Source organism: Pteropus alecto, unplaced genomic scaffold, assembly GCF_000325575.1.
Source record: "Pteropus alecto unplaced genomic scaffold, ASM32557v1 scaffold67, whole genome shotgun sequence".
Classification (NCBI taxonomy): domain Eukaryota; kingdom Metazoa; phylum Chordata; class Mammalia; order Chiroptera; family Pteropodidae; genus Pteropus; species Pteropus alecto.
In genome coordinates, this window is record NW_006441061.1 from 7,917,496 (window position 1) to 7,931,576 (window position 14,081).

Below are 14,081 nucleotides of genomic sequence, written 5' to 3' on the forward strand. Positions count from 1 at the left end.
GGCCCGTGGATGGCCGGCCGCAGGGCCCTACGAGCCCCCTTTCCCCCTGGGCAGCGCCCCACTGCACACACCTGCACCCCGCTAAAATCACTTTCCCACCAAATCCTCCAGTGGGTGGTTCATGCCCCGAAATGTGCTCGTTTGTTCTGTGGGTGCCTTTCTCTGAAGGCGGGGTTCTAGCCACCCTCCCTCCACGGTGGAGAAGGGGAACCTGAGGCACAGATGGTCAGACTCCCCAGAGGTGCAGCCAGGACTGGCAAGGGCCCTCCCTGCCTTCGCCCGAGGTCCCGCCTTACGCTTTGAGCCAAAGGCAGCCCCTGGAAGGTGCCCCTCCTGTCCCCAAGGATTCCTCCTGTTCCTGCTGCAACAGCAAATCAGAGCCAACGAACTTCTCTCTGAAGCAAGAGGGCACAGGCGAGACTGTCCACTCCCACCGACCACCAGCCCGGCGACCCCAGACAGAACGCAGCCTCTGGGAGCTTGTGTCCCTATTCAGCCACGGGGGACGCCGGCCTCCACGCCGTGTGGGCCGGGCAGAGAAACAGCTCCTGCGCAGAGAGGCACAGCAAGGCCAGAACCCTAACGGGCCAGCTGCCTGGCCCTGCGCGTCGGCTTCGGGCCGGGGACACTGAACACCCGTGCGGCTTCCGCAGGGAGCTCGTCTCCCCCTGTGCTGCTTCTTGCTGAGATAAACGCGATCTCAGGACCCTTCTCCAGCCAGGGGTCTCGCAGCCACCGCCGGGGAGTCCCCTCTCCCAGTGGACCCACAACCGAATGGGAACTAACGGGGAGCCCCTGTCCTTGACCTGCAGGAGAAGGTGAAGGGACATGATGGCCTCTGGCCGCTGGCCTCGGGGGCTCTGGGGTGACACCAGGGAGCCTGGACCGGGTCCCCGCCCACAGCAGCAGCCTGCTGACCCGAGGGCTGCTGGCACAGACCCCGCGCACTGCCCCATGCCACCCCTGTGTTCCACATCGCCCACCCATGGTGCCTCTGGACACGACTGACTTCTCGTCCCTGCCTTCGGGCGCCCGGACAAGCCCCCAGCCGTCCCCGCGGCCGCTCCAGGATGGGGCTGGGGGCTCGTTTCCCCTCTCGCCCGTGCCACAGACGCACGGACTAAGGCTCACAGAGGGTCCCTCTCCTAAGGAGCACAGAGTAGGCTCCAGGTCACCCTGGCAGCCCCTGCGGTTCCTGCACCAGAGCTGCCTGGCTCCCTGTGAGTTCAAGCACTGTGTCCTGCGCATGCGACGACCTTGGGCTCCCAGCTCCCACAAACGACACTGCCACTTCACCCAGGCAGCCCTCGGTGGGGACACGCACCGGCTCCACCGGCCTTGTGAACACAGGCTACACTTGGTTCCGCACCTTGATCCCCAGGCCAAGCCCTTCAATCTCTCGGTTTGGCTCTAAATGGCAACTCCAGACGGGGAGGCCCTGTAGCTTGCCCTGTGACAGCCCCAACCGCCTGCCCAGAGGAGCCGGTGCCTGCTGTGCTCACGCCGTCCCTCGTTCCCATGACGACTGTTTCCTCCCTCTTCATGCCTCGTTTCTGCCCCGGCCAGGCCAGTAGAGCTCTGCTGAGCTGCTAGAAGCTTCTACGACTGTGCTGAGCATTATTACGGCCACTCTCCTCGGCCACCTCAACGCCTGGGAGCCGCTATCAGCGGTCCATCTTCCTGCAGAGGACAGGCTGGGCAGCGTGAGAGGCCATCGGCCACTGGGACGCAGCAAGACGCATGTTGTCCTTGGCCCGGGCTGAGGCAGGAGCATTTTGCTGAGAGAATCCGTTCCGCCTCTTCTGATAACGAGATTCTATCCAGCCGGCACTGCTGCTCTGTCAAGGGGATTGCAGTTTTCGTTGGAGAGCTTCGCCCCCTCGGGGGCTGTGCAGACGGGAAACAGCCCAGGCCCGAGCGAGGGAGGCACAGCTCCTGCTGTCTCTCCTGACGCCTCCAGTGCCACCGAGTGCTGCGTCCCTCCTCTCTGCGGGCAGCCAGCCCCGCCCCACGGCCCCCAGAACCTGCCACTCCAACCCGACAGGCCCCCGGGGAGCCATGTGCTTGGCTTCTCCTGTGATTCTGCAGCCTTATTTTAGCTGGCGCACTTCACACTTGTACAGGAGGACACGCAGATAACTTCAGGAGACACGCGCTTCCTGTCCGAGGCTGCGGGAGGGGTGGCCGGCCAGCGTGCTGCCGGTGGCGCAAAGCCAAAGGAGGGAGGGCCCTTCCTGCCGCCAGCGGGCTCTGGCCGCAGCCTGTACCCCCGTGCGGAAGGCAGCCCACTGACTGGGACTGAGAGACGGGGCGGGGCCCCCAGCTCAGCTCTTGGGGGACAGAGGGAGGGTGGCGGCAGGAAGGGCCAGGGCTCCAGAGGCCAGCACACCTGGGCTTGCATCCCAGCCCGGTGACACCCAGATAGGCTCCCAGAGAGATGCCAGGGTACAGCTTCTGCCCTGCAGATACTCGGGGCAGCCACTCGGGGTCGAGGCTGTGGGAGCATGAAGCCCGCCCGCCTCTGTGAACAGGAGCCCGAGAAAGCCTGCATTCCCCATGAGAAACGGAGTCAGCACCCACGTGCACAGGGCCAGGACGTGTGGAGGCTCAAACCACCACTGTCGCCCCAGCACAGCCTCCTCTGTTGGACGTGGCCAGCTCAGTGCCCGGGGACACCAGGCGCCCCCTCCACAACAGGGCCTGACTCCCCGGGAGACTCCGCACACAGAAGCCAACTCGACTCCCCTGCTCGAGCTCTCGTGGCCCAAATGGACCACATTTAAAATCCACTGTGATCCTTTCGCCCGTGAGTCACACAAAGGAAAAGCAAAGGCCCGGCCAGGGGCTCGCTATCTCCAGCATGCTCGGGACAGAGGGTCCAACACTGTCCAGGCAAGTGTCAAAGAACTACCTCCACGTGGCCGGAAACCACTTCCTGCTGTCCCCAGGTCCCGCCTCCCCGGTCCCCCGCTGTGACTGCCCCCACTCCACACCCCCGCCGTCCCATCCAATTCTCACCTGCTCCTCCGGCCAGCAGCCGCTCGAGTGTGTCTAAGGCCGGTCTGCTCACACCCGTGCGGCGCAGGCTGTGCGGTGCCACAGGGGACCGAGGGCACCGGGGCAGGGAAGGGGTGGTCAAGTCTAGCCTCATCGGACTGGACGCTGATGCAGTGACTAGGGGACTAGTTTAGTGAACTCGGAGAGCGGACGCTTCATCCCAGCCAAAGGGCGGAGAGGCAGAGCCAGGGTTGGGGCCGGGCGGACAGGCCCGTCTCCTCCAGGGCCCATGAAGTTCCGTGAACGGCACGGGACTCACATCCTCTGTCGACTGTGGGGCCCTGGACGCTGAGCTAAACAGCCCCGCCATAGACACTGGTCGCCTGGGCAGCATGTGAGTGAAGCCACCCACCGTTCTCCCCCTCTGACTGGCAGAGCAGCGAGCCTGTGTGGGCCGGGCTGACCACGGGCATAGGGACACGCGCTTTGTGACAAGCTCCACAGAGAAAGGGGCGCAGACCCTGGCACTACCACACAGAGGGGCGAGGTGCTGATGACCGGCAGTGGCCTGGGCACTGGATCCCTCTGTCACCAGCTGTGGGGCTTTAAGAACGTCACTTACTCTGTCCGGCCTGGATCTGTGCACGTGTAAAGAGGGTAATAAGACCTACCTCACGGACGTGTCCTGAGGACTAGGTATGACGGTTCGGGCACGACACAGTGGGCCTGGGACAGCAAAGCCCACAAAACAGCAACTGCCACCACCACCGCCACCATCACCACCACCATCGACATCATCACCACCACCATCCCCATCACCATCCCCATCAACATCATCACCATCACCACCATCATCAGCACCATCACCACCACCATCAGCACCATCACCGTCATCGACAGCTCCTGATCCCTGACGAAGGCTCACCACCCTCCTCCACATGAAGGCCAGAGGCTCTGACCGCTCATTCTTTCACTTACTCAACCGGCATTTGAAGAAGGCAGCCCAGGTGACCAAGTGACTGACTCTGCCTGGGGAGATCAAGGAAGGCATCCTGGAGGGGGTGGCCTTCGACCAGGGCCCTGGGTGAGGTTCTCCGCCCTTGGGCACCAACCCCCCTCCATGCTGCCTTCCCCGTGCCAGGCTCAGACTCCAGGTGTGGCTCGGCCTCCGCTGGGCACAGTACAGACTCTCGTCATCCTGCCACCCTTCTGGGTACGGTGCTACAACACTGTGTCACGTCCGTGGTCCCTAGTGACACCCGCAGACCCCTACGTCCCACAGGACACGCCTCAGTCTGCTCTTGGCACCTGGATTTAGGATTTCAGCCTCCAGAACTGGGAAACAATAAATTTCTGTCTTGTTAAGCCACCGAATTACAGACATTTGTCACATAACCCCACCCAGAACACTTATGGAGACTGCAAAATCCCTGTCCTTTCCAGGGATGAGGGAAGGTCACTCGCAAAGTGGGCAGAGCTGAGACCTAGCCTCACGTAGCGGGGCAGCGCCCCCAGGAGAAGCACAAACGGACACTGAGGAAACAGCAGCCACGGGGTGGACGGGGTGCCTGGAACAGAGCCGGAAGGACCGGGCCCTTCCAGGTGTACCCCACCTGCCGCTGGCCTGGCCACGCCCACTGCCCCCCACGAGGCCCCGCCCAGGACACGCTGTCTGCTGTGGGAAAGCCTGGGTGTGAGCCGCCCACCCTCGATGCTGGACCTCGGGCCTGTGACTCAGCCCTGGCAGCTTCCATGTCCCCGTCTATCAACAGGGCACATGGGCCCTGACTGACAGGCTATGCAGACGCCAGTCCCTCTGCTGCTCACTGTGTGCCAAGGTCTCCCCTGGAAGTCATGGGACTGTATCCGTGGCCACGCTGGCCTGGGCCAGGCAGAGACGTGGGCCCTGCACTCAGAACGGCCAGCACAGCTGTCCCACGCGGCCCTGGGGGAGGGGCCCCTTCACACTGATGGCCTCAGAAGAACAGTGCAGTGAGGGGACCTGAAGTACTGCTGGCCTCCAGGCTGGGGCCAAGAACGTGGGCGCTGGGCACTCCTACACCAGAGACACATTTGTAGCAGTGGACAGGGACGTACTGGCCGTATCCTAGATGAAGCCGTGGTTCCCGCCGGCCCCAGCCAGAGCCTGCTTCCCACCATCCCCAGCCCAGGTCTAACCAGCAACACCAACTGAAAAAGCACTAGGGGACCCGGGGAGCACCCGGCCTGTGGACGCCATCACCGAGTGGGCTGGTCGGGGGGGGTGGGGTTGGGGGGCCAAGGACAGCCCCGGCAGAGCCCACAGAGCTGCCCTGCCAGCGGATGCTCCGGTACCCACCGCGATGCAGGGTGACTTAGCCCTCCACCAGCTTCCCAGAGCCCTCCCAGCTCCCTCAGCCTCGGGACAAACTGGCCCTTGATGAGGAGAAGAACTGGCTGCCAGAGGAATCAATTTCAGTGTGCCGGTCCCTCCACGTGGTTAAAGCGCAATGTCATCACTTGGCCTCTGCTGGAAGGTAAGGAGTCACATCACTTTTAATTCAAAAGAAATAAAAATTGTCTCACTCAAGGCAAGATGAAGCATGGTTGGGAATTTGAGGCCAAGCCACCCGACTTTATCATTGCCCTACGAAGGACAAAAGCGAAGAAAAGATTTTTAAAAAAAAGAGGAAGAAAGATGGCCCCGGACCACTGAGGGGCTCACTGAGACAGGTCATATCGTCCAGCGTGCACACAGCCAACAGCCCGGAAAGGCCGGGGCCAGGAACACGTCGGCTTCGGAATGTGAACGGCTCGCGGCCCACGAACCCCACTTCCTGGCAGCCGCTCTCCTCAAATCGAATGCCATGCCAGAGGGAATGGCCCTCCAGAATTCTGGATGAATTCCTGGCCTGCCGTCTCCAGCGGAAGCCCGCCTGCCTCCGGCCGCCCTGGGAGGCCTGCGCTGCTTGTCGCAAAGACAAGCAGAGAAGATAGTGAGCTGTTCAACTGGAGACTCATCTCGTTTTGGATAAACTGTTTATAAATTGTTTCCGATACATAACAACAATAAGGACCAGTTAAGGAATGCTGGCCATGAGCCACGTGTGTGCATGTCCCAAACCGCACAACATGGGGGAGGCACTGTTACTGTTCCCATTTGACAGATGGGGCCACTGAGTCTCAGACAGGCTGGGCAGCTCAGCCAAGACCCCACAGCTGGTAAACGGTAGGGCTGGGAGCCCGAGCCGGCCTGCCCTACCCCCCGCACGGGCTCCCCGTGTACTTGCGCTCAGGGCAAACGGCCTCTCTGGCTCACTTAGAAAACCGAAGAAACAGTATTTGCTTTAGAATCCTGATTTTTTAAAGATAGATAAAGCTTTTCTCTGAATCTTTCCAATAAAAGGCGCACCGTGAGCACAAAAAAGGCACTAGGAATTACAAAGATTTGGCCCAACACAGAAAAGCAACTGCACGATAAATCGATCCAAACCTGCCACACGCTGCCGGCCTCGGCATCTATCAGCACGCGTTGGGATCCAGGTGTCAGCCCACCCCGCTGTCCCAAGGCTCGGCTGTCCCAGACACCTGCCCTGTACCAGAGCCCCAGGCGGGGCAGGACCATAGATGTGGCCCTCACACACCAGCACCCCAGCCCTCCCCCACTCCCACGCAGAGGTGGCTTTTCTGACCCCTCCTCAGTCACCCACGTCAGGCCAGCTGGGCTGCATCCCACATCTCCACCTGCTCCGACGCTGGACTGATGTCCCTCCCGGACAGCAGCTGACACTTGTCGAGAACGAGTAGGATGGGGTGACGGTGCGCACCGCAGTCAACCTCATGTCATTTCTGCCACATCTTACAGATGGAGCAGCCGAGGCTCAGACACATCAGAGCGACGTGCCCAAGGCCACCCCCAGCCCGAAAGAGCGCGGCCCGCAGCCCCGGGAGTGGCTCCAAGGACTTGTCTCACGGCTCTGCCCCATGTCCCCAGCACGGCGTACAGAGAGGTGGCTTCAGGATGTCACTCCTCCCGCGTGCTCAACGGCTCGGGGCCAGCTGGTCAGCCCGCCCTCCCTGTCAGGAGCCTCCACCGTTAAGATAACGTGGAGTAGTAAGCATGCGCTCTCTCCCCCGCGGTGCCCCCGGCAGGGCCCGGGGCCTGGTCGACACCTGCCCAGCGCAGCGGACCCCACTCATCAGGTGCAGGCACGGACCGGGGACCCCACCCCGGGCATGAGCACTGGCGAAGCAGGGGCTGGTGGGGCAGAGGGCGGGCCGCACACACATGGCCGAGTGTGTGAGCAAGTCCAGGGCCTCACACTGGCTCTCGGGGACTCTGGGAGGAAATGCTGCCCATTTTGTCCTGACTCTGGGGACCCCCGGGAGAGAAGCCGAGAGCTAGGGAGCCCTCAGAGACCACCAGGCCTAGCGGTTTCTGAATACACTCGAGCCATGGGGTGAATCTCTCTCCATAAGCCCTATTATGTAAGGGCAGGAAGGCCCTGGAGGGTCCTGGCCGGCACCTGGCCCTCGCATGGGGAGCACCGGTCCCTGAAGTGCCATCTGGAATGCAGGCTCCAGGGCCCCACCGCAAGCCCACTGCCACAGCCCCTTGGGACTCGGGCCTAGAGATCTGGACTGTACAGGCTCCGGTGACTCTGATGCCCTCGCTGGGCACCTGCGGTGGTCACCTACATCTGGGCGCGGTTCACCAACGCTACCTCACACTGAACCCCGATCTACGACAGAGAGAAACGCAAACTCCGCGGGTTGAAGCGCAGGCTCCCGGGCCGCTCTGCCCAGCTCCCGAGGCGTCTCTCCGGCTGGGCACACAGTAGCACCCCTGGGTCGTGGTGGCACGCGCCCTCCTGAGGAGGCTCCACTCAATGGCTGAGCTCTGCCCTCCGCATCCACCCAGCGGGCAGCTGGTCCTCATCCCAGGATGGCCCTCGGGTGTCTGATACAGGAGTCTGCATGCTTCCACCAGCCTCGGGCCACAGCTCCCCGAAGCCCCCCATCTTCCCCAGCTGATCCCCAACACGGATGTTGGCCCCTTGGACGAAGGCGGCCACGGCTGCCCTCACGTAGCCCTCCAGTGCCACAGGCTACAAACACCCACTGGGACAGGCACAGAGGCCCCCTCTGAGCAGCGAGTGCTCACCAGCGTCTGCCCCAGGTGGCGCCAGGTGGCACGTGGGATGGCCTGCCTTTCCTGCTTACCTCAAACACTTCTTCATCCAGGATCCGGGTGCCAAACACGATGATGCCATTGACGTCGATAATGGGGTGGTCGCTGCGGCCGAGGAATTTAGTGGCCTTCTTTTTACAGTCCAGGACCAGGGTGACATTCTTCTTGTGAATGCTGAGTGCAATTCTGTGCCACCTGTACAGAAACGGACAGCCCGGTGAACGAAGGGAGCTTGCGTCACAGAACATCAAGATGAGTGGCCGCTGCAAAGTACCGGTGACCCGAGGAAGAAGTCTTAGTTCTCTGCAACCAGACACGTCTGGGCGCAGCTCCCAGCCACAGCACGTGCTCTGTGACACGCACTCCACCTCCGGAAGCCTCAGACTGCTTACCTCTGAGACGAGCTCAGCTGTCTGGACCCACAAGCTCACGGGGAAGCCCCGGGCGCAAACTCTGAACCTGGAGTGGGCTCGCCAGAGGGTCAAGTGCAGGGAGACACGTGGTCCTGCCTCACGCGGCCTGTCTGAACCCCCAACGGCAAACTGCAGGCGGCCGTACACCAAGCGTGATGGGTGACAGTGAACCGAGGGACCCATGTGGAACGCTCAGTGAGAAATGCAGGGTCACGCCCTGGAGGTCTTCACTGCACGTGGCCTCAGACACGTTAGCCACGTCCAAGATACCGTGGTTTAGCACGATTCTGGAAAGCCCAGCCTCGTTTTAATATTCGTTCCCACATCTAATGACTCAGTGCCCTGGGATTCCTCGGGCCCTTTCTGAGTCAGGACAGATTGACCACGTGGCCTGCTGAGCCACGGGGGACTGACCACGTGGCCTTCTGCCCCTGACGCCAAGAGCAGCGCTGATGCACCCCAGTGCATTCTATAAAGGGCGACAGAGGCCCGGGGAGAAGGGGACTCCCAAGAGCCACGGAGGCCTGGGGCTTGGCTCTCGGGACTCCAGGCCCAGTGCTCCCCGTGTCGTCCACCTGTGGGCGTCTCGGCAGCTGCTGCTGTGAAGCACACCCTGCTGTCACATCCCCTGCCTGGCCAGCGGGACCCTCCAGACAGAGGGGGACTGAGCTGCCCAGCGGTGCCCACTTACTTGCCGTCCGACAGGTTGATGCCCCTAAACAGAGGGTAGTCTTCCGGCCCCGGCTTCCCCGTGTGGTCCTCGTACAGGAAGACCGGAGAGCGGCCCATCTCCAGGCCGACCTGCTGGATGCCCTGCTCGTTGTAGATGGAGACCAGGAAGGCCTGGCTGCCCTTCTTGGCTTTCACAGTGCTGAGAATGGAGAAGTCCTCGGGAAATGCGGACGCTGGAACAGAGGACGGAGGTCAGAAGGCGGTCGGGAAGGCCCCGACCGTGCCCCCCACTGCTCTCTGCAAACGGGCCGGCTCAGGGGCCTGGCCACCCTGCAGCCCAGGGCGGCCCGCAGCAAGCCATCAAAACAGTTCAAAGGGAAAGGAATCAAAAGACTTCAATCTAAATCGGAAAGAGAGAGAAAGAAAAGAAGAAAAGAAAGAGAGGGGGAAAGGAAGAAGGAGAAGCCTTGTCGTGCCCACAGGCCCACAGCACAGGCCAGAAACCTCCGAGCCCACTGGAAGCCGGACCCGAGCGGCTGGTCGTGGGTGCCCAGGCCTGGTCCCTGGGCCCGCCCTCCCCTCCCCTCTGAGCTACAGAGAACCACGGCCCCCGCTCCCCATCGATCCCAGGTGTGAAGTCAGCAATCTGCAATTCTGCTGACAGCCTGGGGGCCAATCGATGCAGTCAAGCCAGCCAGAACCGCTCAGCCCACATCGACACACTGCTGGGCTGGCCGGGAGGAGAGGCGCCCAGAGGTGGCGGCGTGGACACGCTGAGCGGGGACGGGGCGGGGCCTGCGGCTGCACCCTCACACCCAGTCCTGCTGCACAGAGCTGTTGGTCTGGCTCGGGGCCCGGGTGAGGGAGAATCCAGTGTCAGCCGCTCCTGCTTTAGAACAGGAGCAAGGTCGACCAGCTGGCTGCGGAAGGCCAGGCCCAGGAGGTGGCAGAGCTGGGCCTGTGCCTCTGTTAGGAAACTGTCCGTGGGTGCCCTCTGCTGGCGGAATCATTATGCAGCCAGGCCGCTCTGCTTCTGGAGGTTGGAGCAGGATACAGAGCTGCAGACGAGGGGACCTTCAAGGCCCCCCAGCCAAGGGTACCCTAAGACTTCTGAGGGGTGGAGGAGAAAACCGCCTGCTGCAGCCTCTGTGGGAACTGGGGTGAGGGCGAGAGGGATGACTGCTGCTCCTAACAGTGAAAGCAAGCAGACCCCCAAAGGCCAGCTCGCAGGGTCGTGTGATGCCTTGAGGGTGAGACGGAGGTGGCTGAAATGTCCACCCCATGGGCCACAACCCCTGACAGGTGCTGACAGGTGCTGACAGGGAAGGGTCTAGGCGCCCAGCCAGGCGTCGGCACCTGCGTTAACGAGGTAGACCGCGGGTCTGTTGGCTGCGCTCAGTGCCATGGCCTGGCCCTGCCCCAGGCGGACAGTTCAAGGCCCCCATTCGCCAGGGCTGGGGACAGCTCCAGGTGGCAGGTGGTGATGGTCGGCGTGGTCATCATCTGGGGAAAGGCCACTTTCTTTGAGGATCTGACTCCGCTGCCTTCCATTTCCAGATGGGAGGCCTTTCTTTGGGAAGGGGTTTGCTGAGGCCATCTGTTGTTACACAGCCATCAGCTTCACACTGTCCCTCAAATGTTGTTTGCGAAGGGGGCGTGGAGGTCACAGCCTTAACTGTACCATCCATGGAGAGAGCAGGATCTGCTGTGCAGGCCCCAGGGGGAGCTCCCGGCCACAGACCAGCAGCAGGACCTCGGTGGCCCCTTCTGGTCCCTGGGGGGTGAATGGGCACTGAGGGGCCCAGGGTGTATTTGACCTGAGGCATCTCAGAGCTCACCATGCACGCCCAGGGAGGACTGCGCGATTGTCATCTGAGCTGGTGACTTCCTGGCTCTCGTTTCGAAGGGTCACCTGACCCCCCGTCCCCCGCTCATGACGATGCCAGGCCACTGCTGTCACTGCCCCGTCTTACAGATGAAGAGCGGGAGTGACAGCACCTCCTCATGTCCCTTCCTTTTCACCTCGGCCGAGGCCCCAGGGCGCGAGGCACTTCGGGTACACAGGAGCAGCTTAATAAGTGCACACGCTATTCAACTGGATCCTACCAGAGCCGACGCTTACTGCACAGGGTGCTCTGTGGCACGGGGCTGATTCTGGAGCCCAAGGCCACCATAGAGAGAAGACCCAGGGTAAGGGCGAGGGGGCTGGGGGACATCATCATGTCCAACCCCTGCCTCGAGCCTGAACAGGGAGTCTCAGCCACCCCGAAATCACCAGGGGGGACAAAATAGGGAAAAGACCCCGATCCTCGACATGAGAATGGAGAAAGGGCTGCTAGGCCCTCGGCCTTGCTGTGGCCACCTGACCTCAGCGTCCCATCCTCTGTGCCTGCCCAGCAGATACTGGTGTCTGTGGCACAGCCGGACACAGCCGCTCCCCGGCAGAGGGACATTGGAGCAAAGCCACGACAGGCAGCATGTCATTCAGAGGTTCTGAGAGAGAGAGGGGCCAGGAGGCCGTGTCGTCCCATCGGATCCTGGTACAGGAAGTCAGCGTACTGATCTACAGGGTGCCCTGTCGTGCAGGTGCCTGACAGCACTCTGGGACCCGCAGAGGGACCCAGACGTCCCCATGTCAGCTCAGAAGCAGCACATTCATGCGGCTCCAATGTCGTTGGTGGCCCATTCCACCACCTGAGCGACTGATGAGTCTGGCCACAAAACAGTGCAACGCGGAGAGGATACGAGGACACAAACCCCAGTGAGTCTGCTGTGCCCGTGACCCTGAATTGGGTGACAGGGATCAGATTAAAGTATTTGTCAGCAAAGCGACTACTGGCTCCCTCCAAGACAGGACACCCTGTTTCCACAGCAGAGGTCTTTAACGGACATCGGGCACGCAAGGCACGGTAGTGCCTGTGGTCAGGGGCAGCCGGTCCCCTCCAGCCTTTCCCTGACTCTCCCTAAGACCGGAATTCTAAACTGGGGACACGGGGCAGAAAGCGGGTGATTCGGGGCAAAGATGCAAGTGAGCATTCAGTGACGATGATAAAAAGTGTTTGTCCCCAAGGTTGAGACCTGCTCCTGTGGGTGCATGAAAACGAGATGCTGCGGGGAGCTGGCCAGGGGCCCTGACGGTGACCTCTATCTGCAATGCTCCAGGCCGCACGTCGGAGCCCAGAGTGGCTCGGTGCCCAAACATGGGCTTCTTAAGAGATCTGAAGGGCAATCTCACCAAAGTGACATTCCTGAAACGGGTGACCCGGCCTCTCAGAGACAATGACAAAAAGTCCTGATGGATTTACAGGTAGGCTGAGAGGGCCGTAAGCACAGAACCGTGGGAGAAAGGTTTGGGGGCGCAAATGCAGCCCCGAGAAGTGTGTCCTTCAGGGACCCATGGGACGTGGGACGAACAGAGAACCATTACTCGTCACATTCAGGTCGCCAAAAAGATGGGGCGCAGCCTTCTAATAATAACTACGGGTTGCCTGCTAAGGTGAGTTCACCCACCCTCGACCCCGGGCCCTTTCTGATCTGAATCGAGAAGAGGAGCTCGTTTAGGGCAGGGGAGAGGTTCTCAGCCTCCCACCTATTGACTCAGGTCCAGAAGAGCCCAGAGCACATTTAAATGGCAGGTGGCAGGAAAGGGGGTGTCTGTCGCATGTCGCCCCACCGGCAGGAGGACAGAGACAAGCAGGATGCGGCGTCTGCGTCTCGGCTCCCGCCCTGAGGTGTAATTAAAAGACTGTTCTCGTTCAAAGCCCACTCTCTCTGGCCGGGAGTCCTGCGTCCCAACGCCACTGGCCCCAATCGAGCTTCTGTTTGGAAGCGCTTCCTGCCCCACGACCCCGAGGTTTGCTGTAACCTTGTTCCCGGGACCCGTCCTTCCCCTCTCTGCATCTGGAGTCCTGGCAGCCCGCCTGCAGCTGGACGTACGCCTGCCTGGGGCAGCGCGGGAACAGCGAGGCCCGCGCACCACGTTGGTGGCGGATGCTGACGGCCACCATGCCGTTGCCACTGGCGAGCCCGGACCTGGCTCACTGGAAAGCCTCCCATGTGTTCCTCCCAGAACACACGCAGGCTGCAGGCTCCGGCACCGCGCCCTGCGGGAAGTGGGAGCGGGGAGACGCCCACGCCCCCGCACGCGCACGCGTCACTCACCGGGGTACAGCTGCTTGGTGGGCGCGCTGAGCTGGGCATCTTTCGTGACTCGGTAAGCCACATCTGGGCCTTTGGAAGATCGGCGCGATGTGCAAAAACCTGTCGTCTTCGTTATTCCGTCAGGCAAGTTGTGAAAATCTAGAACCTTCAGGAGATCTGCCGGCTGAGCTGAAAGGACAGGGGGAGTGCGGCTTAGCCTCGGGCCTGCGTGGGGCGCCGGGGGCACACGGACCGGAACCCCACTCAGCCCGCTTAGACGCTGCGGCTCCCGGAGCAGGGCGCCCGCGTTGGAGCAGCACGTCCAGCTCCGCAGCCCGTTCCCGTGCCCGCTCCTACAAGCAGGAGCGGACCCCCACCTGCTCTGCCGGATGCCCCCAGCACCCCAATTTTGTGCTGACATCCTTTCCCTCCCAAGTCCTCAGCGGGCAGTACTGTGCGCACCCCCACCCCGGCTCCTAGACACTTCTCTCGTCAGCATCGCAGAAAAACGACCCCAAACCTAAGCCGAGGGGCCGGACGAGGCCGCGCTGCTGAGGGAAGCCGCGTTTCGGAGGGCCCCAGCTTGCGGACGGGGGGCTGACAGCGCAGAGATCTGTCAGGCGACTTCGGGGCACCTGTGCCTCCCGCCTGACTGAGAACGACGGTGGGGCACGCCACTTACACCGTCC

At 62.0% G+C, this 14,081-nt stretch overlaps 1 protein-coding gene across 1 annotated transcript in view; it reads right to left on the reverse strand.

The window, feature by feature from the left end:
- LOC102884520 (collagen alpha-1(V) chain) overlaps positions 1-13,828 on the reverse strand; it is a 94,749-nt gene extending 80,921 nt beyond the window's left edge. Inside the window, exons 1-3 of the mRNA XM_025051190.1 lie at positions 13,414-13,828; positions 9,272-9,485; positions 8,200-8,362 (exon numbers count right to left, since the gene is read on the reverse strand). Coding sequence (XP_024906958.1) covers positions 8,200-8,362; positions 9,272-9,485; positions 13,414-13,813 — 777 coding nt within the window. The 5' untranslated portion in view covers positions 13,814-13,828. The remainder of the gene's footprint in view (positions 1-8,199; positions 8,363-9,271; positions 9,486-13,413) is intronic.
- Between the last annotated feature and the right edge of the window lie 253 nt (positions 13,829-14,081).